General features: G+C 41.6%; 1 protein-coding gene across 14 annotated transcripts in view; it reads left to right on the top strand.

Moving 5' to 3' along the window:
* Positions 1-13,861, top strand: part of PLEKHG4B (pleckstrin homology and RhoGEF domain containing G4B) — a 220,137-nt gene that overhangs the window by 130,810 nt on the left and 75,466 nt on the right. Inside the window, exon 2 of one of the 14 annotated variants that reach the window (XM_059728531.1) lies at positions 1,727-1,862. The exons of the other annotated variants lie outside the window; for them this stretch is intronic. Within the exon in view, the coding sequence (XP_059584514.1) occupies positions 1,842-1,862 (21 nt within the window). The 5' untranslated portion in view covers positions 1,727-1,841. The remainder of the gene's footprint in view (positions 1-1,726; positions 1,863-13,861) is intronic. 14 annotated transcript variants of the gene reach the window in all.

The following is a 13,861-nucleotide window of genomic DNA, read 5'->3' as shown; positions in this document are numbered from 1 at the left end:
TCAACCAGGGTGCCACAGCACTCTGGCTATGCCTTGAGATCCTGCTAAGCATGCTACAAGGTGCCATGCACTGTTAGCACTGTTAGATGTGCAAACACGGTTCGCAAGATAAAATCAGACATCTCATATAGGTAGGGACTTACTGAATTTGTGGCGGAAGTGGGGTGTGCGGTGGCTCCTTTAATCTTGCAGGTTTCCATGTGTGCCGCTTAGCCGTTGATTGGCAGAGGGTCCCCGCCGCTTGCCGCTTTCCTTTCACTGCTCGCTTCTGATCAGCAGGGAGGCAGAAACCATGGTTTTAAATATGGCACTGTTTTTGCCTCCCATTGCTGATTGGCCAAGGGGCCCCAGCCACCCCGCTGCTTGCTGCTGACCAGCAGGGAGGCAAAAACAACGCCATATTTATAACTGCTGTTTTTGCTTCCCTGCTGATCAGTAGTGAGCGGTGGGGCCCCTCCACCAGTCAGCGGCAGGGGGGTACACGGAGGGACCTGCAAGATTAAAGAAGATGCCATGCACCCCACTTCCACTACAAATTCAGTAGGTACCTACACAAATATCCATTGTGTTAATAATATTGTGTGGTCTTTTTGAGTTCTTCGTAACAGAAAAATTGTTTTATTATTTTTCCATAGTCAAAAAAGAGTGAAAGCTAAGAGCTAGCATTTTCTGAGGGGTGCCTCAAGTCTAAAAAGGTTGAGGACCACTTGCTTAGGAATTAGTGCAATCTGAGCAAATAAATGGGTTCCATGATGTGGAGTGAGCAGGGAGTTCACTGCATCTACTGTTTTGCTCCATATTTTTGCCCATAAGTGTAGCTCTCCTCTGCTCCTGTTTCATTGGTCCAGCTCACCATCTTCAAAACTGGAATTATTTTGGAGTCATGCACTTTCTCTTATATCTATTAGCTACACTAGGATTTTTCTCTTTCTTACTGGGCACATCTACACAAGATGTTTATTGTGGAGTTGCCTAATTAGCTCTGCAATAACATCTCAGCATCTACATGTGAGGCCTTATTAGGCTACAGTAAACTAATAAATGCTGCCATAGGTTAGTACTTTTGAACACAAGCACTATCCTATGGCACCATTATTTAGTGCACCGCAGTACACATGTAGACATTGATGGGGCTGGCTGGGGAATGAGGGTGCTTCAGTGGGGGGCTGCTTGCTGGCTAGCCCCACCCTGGAGCATCCTTGTGCTCCAGGGGCAGCCCCTATTCAGCACATTGAGCTGGATCGGAGCAGCCCTGGGCTGGCAGACTGATCCCCTGGGCCCCTGCCAGCTAGGGCTGCTCTGATCTGGCTCAACATGCTACAGGAGCATCAAGGAGCAATAAACTGTGGCACGAACTTCTCCAGAGTTTATTCAAATTAATTTCACATGTAGATGCACCCACTGTGGTCTAAATGTGAAATACAACTATTTTGTGTCAGGGCAGCTTTCCTTTGTTGCATGCAGTCAGGCGTACAGGCCAGCCTTACCTCAGTCCTTGGAAAAATCATGGAGCAGATCCTTAAGAAATCCATTTTTAAGCACTTGGGGGAGAAAAAGGTGATTAGGAACAGTTGGCCTGGATTCATCAGGGGCAAGTCATGCCTGACCAATCTGATTGTCTTCTATGATGAGATGAATGGTTCCATGGATGTGGAGAGACTGGTGGAGGTGGTGTACCTTGATTTTAACAAGACTTTTGATACAGTCTCCCACAACATTCTCTCAGGCAAGCCAAGGAAGGATGGGCTGGATGAATGGACTGTAAGATGGATAGAAAACTGGCTGGAGTATTGGACTCAGAGAGTAGTAATCAATGGATCGATGTCTAGCTGGCAGCCAATATGAAGTGGAGTGCCCCAGAGGTCAGTCCTGGAGCCAGTTTTGTTCAATGTCTTCATCAACAACCTGGAAGATGACATAGAGTGCACCCTTAGCAAGTTTGCAGATGACATCAAGCTGGGGGGAGAAGTAGATACACTGGAGGGTAGGGCTAAGATTCAGAGTGATCTAGACAAATTGGAGGATTGGGCCAAAAGGAATCTCATGAGGTTCAACAAGGACAAGTGCAAAGTCCTGCACTTAGGACAGAACAATCCCATGCACCAGTACAGGCTGGGGGCTGACTGGCTGGGCAGTAACTCTGCAGAAAAGGGCCTGGGGGTTACAGTGGACAGTAAGCTAAGTATGAGCCAGCAGTGTGCCCTTATTGCCAAGAAGGCTAACGGCATACTGGGCTGCATTGTTAGGTGTGTTGCCAGTAGGCCAAGGGAAGTAATTATTCCCCTCTATTCAGCACTGGTGAGGCCATATCTGGTTTTGGGCCCCTCACTACAAAACAGATGTGGACAAATTGGAGGGAGTCCAGTGGAGGGCCTCAAAAATAGTGAGGGGGCTGGGGGACGTGACTTATGAGGAAAGACTGAGGTTTATAAGGGAACTGGGTTTATTTAGCCTAGAGAAAAGGAAACTGAGAGGGGACTTAATAGCAGCCTTTTACTACCTGATGGATGGTTCCAAAGAGGATGGAGCTAGACTGTTCTTAGTGGTGGCAGATGACAGGTGGCAGATGCAACACGGGAAGTTTAGGTTAGATATTAAAAAGCATTTTCTCACTAGAAGGGTAGCAAAACACTGGAACGGGTTACCCAGAGAGGTGGTAGAATCTCCATCTTTGGAGGTTTTCAACACCTGGCTAGACAGAGCTTGGGCTGGGATGATCCTAGTTGGAGCTGGTCCTGCTTTGAGCTCCTAGATAACCTCCTAAGGTCCCTTCCAACCCTAACTGTCTATGATTCTATGCAAAACAGCTATCCAAAGACAAGATTTTTAGGAATGTATACCTCTAAAAGGAGTAAGTTTTCCTTCTTCCTTCCTGTTTTTCAGGCTCAATAATATAAACATTGAAGTAATTCAGTTTTCCATGAACTCTTTATTTTTCCAAAATCATTTTATACTGTTTGGGAGTCAGAGAATGCTAAGTGTTTTCTCTGTCTTGTCTACTCTTGAGTAATTTCCTTTAAATTTCTGTTGTGTTTAAAATTGGCATAAGAGTATTAAATTTGCTGTCCAACTCTCCTATTGTATGTCCAATGTTAGTGAATGTTTTGTTTCTCTTCCACTGGTTTTGCATGGTAGTGATCCCTCTTCTGATTTGCGCTTTGAGGCACAGAGATCTGGAGGCATTGTCTTGATCTGGAAACATTGCCTGTTTAAAATGATAACTCTTGCCCAGTCCATATTTTTGGTATGATCGGTGGGCTACCTAGGTTTTCCATTTCATATATATATATATTTGTGTATATGTTAATGTAACACTATTTCTTGCCATCATAAGCTGCTTCCATACAGAGCAGCTGTAGCCATGGAGGACTGGGAAAGAAGACAGCATAATTTTATCCTAGTCACTAAATCCCCTAGCTAATTCATGAGATCTAAAGACTGAATCCAAAAGGCTGTGTCCACATGAGACATTGGCTGCACAGTTGTTACTGCACAGTCATTTAGTACTCGCATACCCAAGTACCCACACGGCTTCCTGGTGACATTGGCTGCGCAGTAGCTCATTACTGCTGTACAGCAGTAACAAGCTACTGCGCAGTAGTAATGAGCTACTGTGCAGTAAGTGTCTCGTGTAAACAAGGCCAAAGAGTAGCAATGACTGCTGGTACACAGGAAGGAAAAAAAGGAAGTGAATGTACTTACCAAAACTATTTGAACCTAAGAAAAAGGTGTGCAGTCAGTCTAAGGATTGGCCTGTGTAACAGGATGGCAGATCTTCTGTGTATGCTCACCACATTTTAGGGACCTGCACACAGCTACTGGAATTGCTAAGTGTGGTTCATTAATCAATCCCAGGATATTGGGTAGAATAGAAAGTCTCCCACAGCAGGAAGCAATAGAAAGGGGGACAGAGGAGATCCTGGAAGGGAAACTACTGGAACAGCCAAATCCTGGCAGGAAGCTTTCACTTAGGGTGCTAATGGCTGGTGTTGTGAGATTTACTGTCAATTCTGGACTTTCGATCCAGGTCTTTGCTACTTCTGAAGCTACAAGGAAGAGTTAGATTGATGACCAGCTGTTCTCCTGTCCTTAGCATGAAATCAAGCAAGACTTTGCCATACTACAGCTGCATCTGTAGACATATACAGTGCTCATCTGAGGAAGGAACTGAATCGCCATCCTGCTTAATCATTCCTTAGCTGGTTACTAAAAGGGCTCCAAAATAGAAATGACTTGCGTCATGGATAGTTTATGCATTTGGGTTTCTTTGTTATGTTTTAACTGGAGGGTGTATTGTTTTTTTATATAGTTTTTTTTCCCTGAGGTGTTGTGTTGTATGTAAATTTTTCCACTAGATGGGAAAAATGTTGGGGGGGGGGGGGGTTATGAATCTTTAGCATTTTAGCAGTATCTTTATTTTTTTATATTTGTGTTAAATCATGTGGTTTTACTATGGGAGATAAGTTGCCTTTAACAAATTTCTTAAGAGATTTATAGTAGGAAAATTCCCATGCAAAAATCGTTATAAAGGCTCTCAAATTATTATTCTGTACATGTTTCAAGAACACACATAAACAGACCCTGGAAGTTCAGACTTAAATTTGTACTTTTTAAGAAATCCAAATATTTGATGTGATGGAAATGCGTACTTAAGATAGCCAAAGTACCTACCCCTCTACGTCTGAAAAGACACCAGCCTAACCTCATCCCTCCTTTGCTGGTAATGTATCAAAATCATACAATAAAAAAACCTAAATGTTGTAATTGGTTTTATAACTGCATATGTCCCAATCCTAAGATTTGTGCTTTGTCATTGTAGTCATCTTTGCTTTTTGTGATGCACGTGTCATATTTCACAGTATGTAGGCACGCTAGTTTAGTGTCTAATAGCATTTAGGTAATTCTTCAGGACGTGTAGTTAACGTTGTACCAGCTGGAGAGAAAATGGGAGGAGAGAGCTGTAGCGGATGAATTGTGTCCTGCTCTACTCCCTCATGTGAGTTCCTGGCTGCTGGAATTGAAGGGTCTAATCCTGAAAAATACTGAGCACTCTGGGATACTGTCATGACACACTGCTTAATGAAGATTGGGGGTGCCTAGATACCAAGGGAGTCTCTTATTTTGTAGACCATTTATTTGTAGAGCCATTTATTTCCCCTGGGGACTGCTCACAGTTTTATATAGTATAAGACATTCCAGTTTCTGTGGTCAGTGATAAGCTGAAACCGTTAAGGATAAATGTAGCAATTGACATTCCTTGATTTCTCACGGCTCCCATTTCATTGTTCCAGTTCACCATTTTCAAAACCGGAATTATTTTGGAGGCACATGCTCTCTTTTATATCTGCTAGCTACGCTAGGATTTCTCACTTTCTTACTGGGCATGTCTATCCAAGACGCTACTGCACAGTGGTTACTGTACATTTATTTAGTACTTGTATAAAAGCGGAGTTACTGTGCAGTAGTGCCAGCAAATGCCTTTTTAGTAACACTACTGCACAGTAGCGTATTAGTACTGTTTGTGCTGTAACATGCTACTGCACAGTATGATTCAGCTACTACGCAGTTAGCGTTTTGTGTAGACGTGCCCACTATGGTGTAGATGTGTAATACAGCTATTATGTGTCAGGGCCACTTTCCCTTGGGGCATGCAATACAGCTATCCAAAGACAAGATCTTTAGGAACATATCTCCCTAAAAGGAATAAGGTTTCCTTCTCCCTTCTCATTTTTCTGCCATGAGGACAGAATTCAGGCAGTTGTGTTTCTGTAATTTAATTTTTGTTGTTTCATTGGAAACTCAGCTCTGAATTTCTTAGATTTTTGGTATTCTTTTTATGTTTGACTAAAAAGTTCTTGGAAAAAAATGTGCGTTCAGAATACTGGGAACTTAAATTCACCTAGGCAGAATTCTTGCTTGGAAATGTCTGAGGTAATTTGAATATGTCTAAACATTAGTAGAAATGCCTTTTTCCTGCAAACCATCTAAGAGGGGCAGTGTGCTGATCTTCCAAGGCAGGGGAGAATGCTACCTTGGTCATCTGGCCACAAGATGCTGCTCGCTGCAGTTTGTCTTGCAAGGTATACTTGGGGGTCAGTAGAAAGTAAGCTCAGGCTATTCCCCAGCCCCAGGGGGAGGGTCACTTTTGTGTGATTAATTTCTTCCTGCTTCCTACAAGCACATGTAGGCACTTGTAAGGAGTGAAAAACTACTTCTCGTGTTGTCCACAGTGGCATAATAAGGCCTGTTTGGTTGTCTTGTGTGTGGGTATTTTATACCCAAAATGATAGAGTGAGAATTTGATCTTGCCCTCAGTTATACTTTACAGCAGAATCTCTGCATGTGTATCTCATGTATATGGGGAAAGCTTAGCCAGACTGTGGTGTTTGTAATTGGGAAATCCTTCCCACCAGAGGGGTTCTTTTGTTTAGAGAAGAGTGACTTTTTTGAGGAGGCAAAGCTTTGTGTTTCATAACTATAGCGTCATATATTATAGGTGCATCTACACATTTGATTAATGTGCATGAATAAACTCTAGAGCATGTTGCTCAGGAGTTTATTCATGCGCAGCACATGGAGCACAGTCAGAGCAGTCCGGGCTGGCAGGGGACCCGGGGGAACCTTTATTTCACGGTGTTTTGTCACCCTTGTGAATAAAACCTTATATCACTTACATTACCTCCTCGCTGGCTATGATTTAAGTCTGATTTCGTCACCTTTACACTGTACAGTTCCTCATTCACTTTCTAGTAGTTTTATCACTTAATGGCTTCTTATGGTGCCCCATTTTGTTTATCTTCAGCTGACACCATACACTAGCAATTAAAAAGGTATTTTACATGACTTCATTGGAGCTGGAAGCCCAGCTTTCTCTCTAATCATGCTAAATATTATCAGTAATCTTGGTGAGCCTGTTATCTTTCACAATGAGTCTGACCATTTTTTGCATCATTTTTGTTGAGTAATGTCTAGCCTCATTTCTTTCACCTGGTATTTCTTTAAATCTAGGAGGGTGGTGTGTGTGTGTGTGTGTGTGTGTGTGTGTGTGGTTGTTTTTTGTGTTGTTTTTTAAGTGGCTTCTACTTGTGTTTCGTATTCCAACATTCAGATTGCTTGTCAACATGCCAAAGGCGGTTTAATGACTGTTTTCTACTATGTTATTCTTAGGAGTTTGAAGGCAGAAATTATTTGAATTTTTTCAAACAAAATTCTTCCTCCTACAGACTTGTCACCCCTCTTTTTTGTGAGCCCTTTTGTGTCAGATTTCACCTATGTTTAAAAACACAAAAGAGTTGTTATTTTAGTACCAACAGTTCCAAAAACGTATTCTTTCCTGCTTATTCTGATTCTTTCCTATTCTTATTCTGACTGCTTTCCTGTCATTTGCTGCACCTGGACATTGGTACAAACACAAAAGTCACACTGGAATACCAGGGCTGGGGGGGGGAGGGTTATGTTGTTTTCTTCTAAGGTCAGAGGGCAAAGTTGTCTGCCCCTGCAAGAACGCACCTGGGGAAAGAGCAGTGAGACTTTTAGTGTACCTAAATCAAGCACCAGCTTCATGGTAGAAACCTAGAGCTTCTACCAACCAGTGTAAACTTTTATTGCTCCATAAATCTCTATAATGCAGTTTCACAGTAGCCTCAGCTCCCCTGCTCAGCCCTGCTTAGGAGTGAATCCTAATAATTGTTACCACTGAAAATATAATACTTACAATGAAATGCAGGTTACTAGGAACTCAGTATCAAGCTATTGCCCACAAAATTGATTGAGATAAACAAGGATAAGAAACATTGTTTCACTGAAGTCCGCTGGCAGATGGTTTGGTAATGACTCTGCTCCAGTTTCCAAATTAAATGTAAATTTTATTACCTGTGTGCACTGATAGTTATATTTTTAAAGAAGCTGGAAGACAAACACGGGTAGCTTCCTTCTGCTCTTTTATTGCTGTGCTTTTGGAGCCAGATACTATTCCACTTACTGGATGCCTGAGAGGAGGATGTAGACACCAAGGGTGTGTACAGAAGTTGCTTTTTTGCCGTTTAAAGTGCTTTATTGGCATGACTTAACAGAAGTGCACGGCTTTACAGCAGTTGAAAAATGGGTACAGTGCTTTAAATTAACCCTTGTTAAATGAGGTATTAAATCTGAATTCCTGTATTTTACAGCCATGTAGCAACCTACAGTACTGTATATTGGTCAAATTTTTGACCAGTGGAGAAGCCCCAGGAGGCTGCAGAGCTCTCCTTGCCTCCTAGCCTGGGAAGTGCAGGGAGGCTCAGAGGCCACCTCCTCCACAACCCCCCCACCAAGCAGTGCAGTTCTGTCATGTTTAAGAATGCTGTAACCTTTATAGTACTGTAAAAAAGCGCTCTAGATTACAGTACTGTAAAATGTGCACAGAGCACTTCTGTATACACCCCTAAGCATGATCTCTTCCACCCTGTTCAAGTCCTGAAAACCAATCAGTGCATCTACTTTTGTAATATACTGTCATCTGATCCTTACGACTGAGTCACAAAAAAAGCAGCAAGGTGGGTGGGTCCTCCTCTTCCTTTTGCATTAACAATTTTCATGGACTCAAGCAGGTCATCATACTAATGTGCGTAACAGATGGAATAGACTCTGGCCCTTGCTGTCCAGCCCATCTAAGCAGAAAGGGATGTAATGCGAGTAGCACTTCCTCACATTGAAGACACTGGGATTACTTGTGTGACCAAGTGTTTGGCAGATTACAGCCTTAAATCAAGATAACCATATCAGTGCTGTGTTATCTTCAGAGTAAGCAAATTATAATGTGAACTGTGTCAGAGACAAACTTTGTTGATGTTTACAAGTCTAGTTTGGATTCAGTATCTTATGTTCATGGGAGATCATGAAGAAGGACTTGGCATGATGGAAGAAGTGGAGATGATTGTTAAAACATTTAAGGGTTCTTAGTCGTATTGAATTTCAGCATCTTTTGAATGGGGTGGGGAGAGGTAAGAAATCAGTGCATCTGTTTCTGGTTGACACTGGCAAGTTACTACAGTCTAATTAAAGTCCTGCTCTCATTGGGCATGTCTGGATGTATGTGTACATTTGGTTCCCTGGGGACAAGTAGCAGCAGTGCATCTTGCGCTGCAGCTACCTGCCCGGGAAATGCCTGTGCCACATGTGTTTTGGCACGTGGCAAATTACTCCAGGGACAGTAGGGGAGACTCAGGTCAGCACTGTGCTGGCCCTAGCAGCCTTACCTGGGGGCCTCCTGCGGCTGCAGCCATGGTGAACCTGCTGGGTGGAGCAGCGTGGCCCAGCTCCTCTTTAAAGCAGCGCATGCTGCCCAAGCATGCGCTCCTTTGCGTTTTTTTTCCACGGATATCCAGGGGTCAGAAAAACCTGCAGAAAAAAATGGAGCAGCACATGCTTAGGCAGTGCACCCTTGCAGCACGGAGAACACCAGACTGTGCGGTATGTGGCACTGCAAACGAGTTTGTGGCACCACATACCACATGACCGTGCTCATCTGGGCACGCCCATTGGTGTCAACCACTTTTTCACTTGGCTTCAGTGAGAGTAGGATCAGGTCCTGGGTTGGAGCGAGTGAAGAGATGGGAAATTTGCTCACATTTATGGTTTGTGAACTGGAAGTTTCTCAGGAATGCAACAATTCAGGAAATGACTTGAAGATTTACAGTCCTCGGGCTTCAGTTTACAAGGCACTGAAGGATTTATAATCCAGTGTTTGTCCACTGACAAGGATCAGAATAGAGGGATTTAGTGACTGTTTAATTGTAATCACATAATGGATAGTCCTATCACCATAGAATGTCATGCACTGCATGCAGTTATTCATTATTCAGTTATGCCTTAATGACAGAGGTTTCTTTTCACCAACTGCCTCAGCACGTTGCCTTTTTTTTGTGTTTTTGTTTGAGGTTTTTTTGCTGATAGCAAAATTACCGGGCTGGAAAGGCAAGCCTTACACTGCTGCCACTGTAAAAACAACATAATCTACATAGCCTATGCATATATAAAAGAAATGAGATTTTTTTATATCATTATATTCAGGAGCAGATTAGAGATGTAAGGGACTGGAATAATTTAAAACGAAGCTGGACAAAACTCTGTAGAAAGAGACTGTGAGGTTCAGTCTTTGGGATAAAGACTCCCTGTGAGGAGTGGGTTAGATAACTGGGTGTTTTCTGTGTCAAAGTCTGGTAGTCTGGAGCTTTTCTTTCTTCGGAACTGCAAAGAGAGGGGGATGCTCACCATGAGCTTTGCCAGGGTGGGCCCACAACTGTGAAAGTGCTTATGCTAGAGATGGAAAAAAATGTGTAGTTGTAAAAAGTGTATTTTGAATTATGTGCCTCTGACTTAAAAACTAAGTCCTCTTTGACCCATGAATAGTGAGCTGTGCCTTTACCTAATCTGCACCCTCTAGATCTGTCTTACCTGAGGCATCAATCATGGGAAAACTTCACAGAGTAAACCCAATGGCATTTCCTGACCCGGCTGCCCTGCTTCTGCATGTTTCAATGGAGCAGAGCAGTCCATGAATCTGTTGCTTAGAATTGTATAGGTCTTGTGACTTCCAGAACTTAAGTGTCTTTATGGAATATTTGAGCACTTTGTGGTAGGGGAAACCATGGAAAAACATTAGGTTTCAGAAAATGCTTTACAGAATTTGTCACCATCACTGATTTCCCTATCTGAAGAAGAAAGCCCCCATGAATCTGGCTCAGAAAATTGGGTTGCAGCCTCTGAATCTATGTGATGCAGGAGAGGTCTGATTATTGCTTAATAAACTAAAACATAATAGGAAACAGTTGGTACATGTGCATACTGTATGTGAAAATTAATGTGCGTGCATTTTTAAGTCTCTAGAGTACTTTAGAATTGAAAGGGATTAAGCTGTGTTGGTATTTTAGTTGTAAGTACTTGGAGTCTCCAAACTGAGACAAACTCAAATTTGGTTGTTGTTTGACATGCCAAACTCATATGCAAGTATTTCTCAAATGCACTGTCAAAAGTCAGTGCAGTCTGTCCAGAACAGCACTTAGCAAGACTGGACATTTAAACAGTGGATTGCAAAAGCAAATAAAAAATGACACACCAAAAACCAAGGGTTCAAGTAGATTTAAGGCTTTGTTTTCAGTGTGGGGTCTGGGAAAGCAAACATTTGCTCTAGAACAGGTATGGTTTCAAATGGCAAGACTCAGGCCAATCTATTTTCTAGTTTTGCTTCAGGTAGTGACTCAGCAGTTCTGATTCACTTGGGTTCAAACCCAAAGCTCTGAAGCAAAAACATATGTCTTAGTCTGACATCTTTCCAAGTGTCCACTTGAAACCAGACAACCCCCCCTTGGTTTCTGATGGTTTTCAGCCAAAGGTATAGGTCTTCTGAGGTTCACAAAGCAGTCTGCCCAAGCATGCTCCCAAAGGTTCATCTAAAGGGGTCTCCTGCAAACCTGTCCCAGATTCTAAAATAGTAACAAAACCTGAGGAGCTGCCATACAACTGCAATGCTGCTACAAGTAGCCCCTTGTGCTTATGATTTTAGATGCTTCTTATACTGAAGATATTTTATATCTGTGGAAGGAATACTATCAAAGATATTTCAGCTATGAACACATCCATTGTGTAACAGAAATCTCTTCCCTGGAGCAATAAGACAGCCTTTGTGGCTTTCCTATACCTAGTTAGATGAGGTTACTGATTAAGTCATTAGATTTGTGTTTACTGAGGCAGACAGCAAACAGGCCCAGAGGGGCTCTGTCTCAGGTCTGGACAGGTGCTGTGCATCTACAAACTATTAATTATCTTTTTTTCTGAGCAAAACATTATATTACTGTGTTGACAAAAATGCCACCACCTGTATTTTATTTAAATATTTGTTTTTATCAATGTGTAGAGTGCTTGTTGATGTAGCAGATAAATCCTACTATTACTCAACAACATGCCTGGCCCTACATGTTTTTATAACTATACTTCAGATTTGTTGAGATAGAAAAATGTTTGATTGAATTGAACAATTAAAAGTTAGTTGGGAAAATTCATCATAGGATTCTTTATATTATCTATCAAGTTGTTGGGTTTTTTTCAAAGAGAGGAGAGTGAGCTGTTTTTCATTAATTAGCTGTATTCAGGCCAAAAGACTAAATTCAAAGGGGAACAAAAAAATCCAGAACAGAAAAAAAATTGGAAATGAGAGAGGCTAACTACAGTTGTGAGAGCAGTGGTGGGGTATACCTTGATTTTAGCGAGGCTTTTGGACACTGTTTCCCATGACCTTCTCATTAGTAAGCTAAGGAAATACAGACTTGGATGAAAATACTGTAAGAGAGATATCTAACTGGTTGGATCATCATGAACAATAAGTAGTCCTTAACAATGTTAAGTCTAGTTGGAAGGAGAAATCAAGTGAGTTCTGTCTTGGGTCTTGCTCAGGGGTCTGTCTTGGGTCATCATTGTTTAATATCTTCATTAAATGATTTTTGAGGATGGAACTGAGTGTATGCTTAGCAAATTTGCAGATGGCACTGAGTGCTGAGTAAAGTTGTAGACTGGGAGGTACAGCTAAGATTCAGAATAACCTTGAGAAACTGGAGAAATGGCCCAAAATCAGTTAAATACATTTCAACAAGGACAAGTGCGAACCCCTGCACTTAGGATGGAAAAGTTGAATGCACAAATATGACTTGGGAAAGACTGACTATAGTACGGAAGAAAAGAGCTTTGGACCATAAATAGAATCTGTGCTAACAGTGTGCTATTGTTGCAAAAAAACCCCCAAAATGATAGTATAGTGGGCTGTATTAATAGTGTGTCACTTACAAATCAAGGGAAGTGATCTTTCCACTCTATTCAGCACTGGTTAGGCCTCAACTAGAGTACTTGTGTCTCATTTTGGGACTTCAAGAAAGATGTAGACAAACTTAAGAGCATAGTAAATGGCAGCAAAAATTATTAGATGTCTGGAAAACATGACTTACAAGGAAAGGCTGAAAGAACCGGGATTATTTAGCTTGTAGCAGAGAAGACTTGGGGGTGGGGGTGATGACAGGCTACAAGTACCTGAGGGACAGTTATGAAGATGGAGATAATGGTCTAAAATTGTAGCTGAGTATATTTAGGATGGATATTAGAAAGAACATTTTTAGCTATGAGGGTGGTTAAGCATTAGAACAGGTTATACAAATAGAGTGTGAAATCTCCATCATTATAAATTTTTAAGAGCTGGTTAGGCAAACATCTGACTAGGATAGTTCACATGGGGATGATCCTGACCTAAAGTAGGGAGTTAGATTAGATGAACTCCTGAGAAGTTACGCCAGCGCTACAGTCATTAGGTCTCGTAGATCCCTTCCAGCCCTACTTTTTTATGATTCTGTGGAAATAACTGTATAGCATATGCAAAATGCTGACATTTTTATTTGTTTGTTTTGCATCTTTTTTGCCGATGGTGTAAACGACTGCCCTGGTGCAGAGCAGTGGAGATGCTGCCCCCTATTTGACAGCCATTTAGCAGATGCTTTTGTGGAAACTAAAATGCCTTTTAATGACTAGTGAATGATGACGTGGATTTTAATGACATGGATACTTTGATTACTGGAGAAGTATATTGTCAATTTAGAAATATTAAATGACTTTTTTGACTAGTGAATATTAAATGCCTTTAAATGACTAGTGAATGATGACATGGATTTAATGACATGGATACTTTGATTACTGGAGAAGTATATTGTCAATTTAGAAATATTACCAGGTCTACACACCATTATTATCCTACTGTAACTACAGCAAATCATTTTTAGACTATTTTTACCTAAACACTTAGACTAGTGCAATCTTAGTACAAATGCCATTCTATCAACATAAA

This window comes from Alligator mississippiensis, chromosome 5 (assembly GCF_030867095.1).
Source record: "Alligator mississippiensis isolate rAllMis1 chromosome 5, rAllMis1, whole genome shotgun sequence".
Taxonomy (NCBI): Eukaryota; Metazoa; Chordata; order Crocodylia; family Alligatoridae; genus Alligator; species Alligator mississippiensis.
Note: the sequence above shows the minus strand (reverse complement) of the source record. Positions and strands in the feature narration are given on the sequence as shown.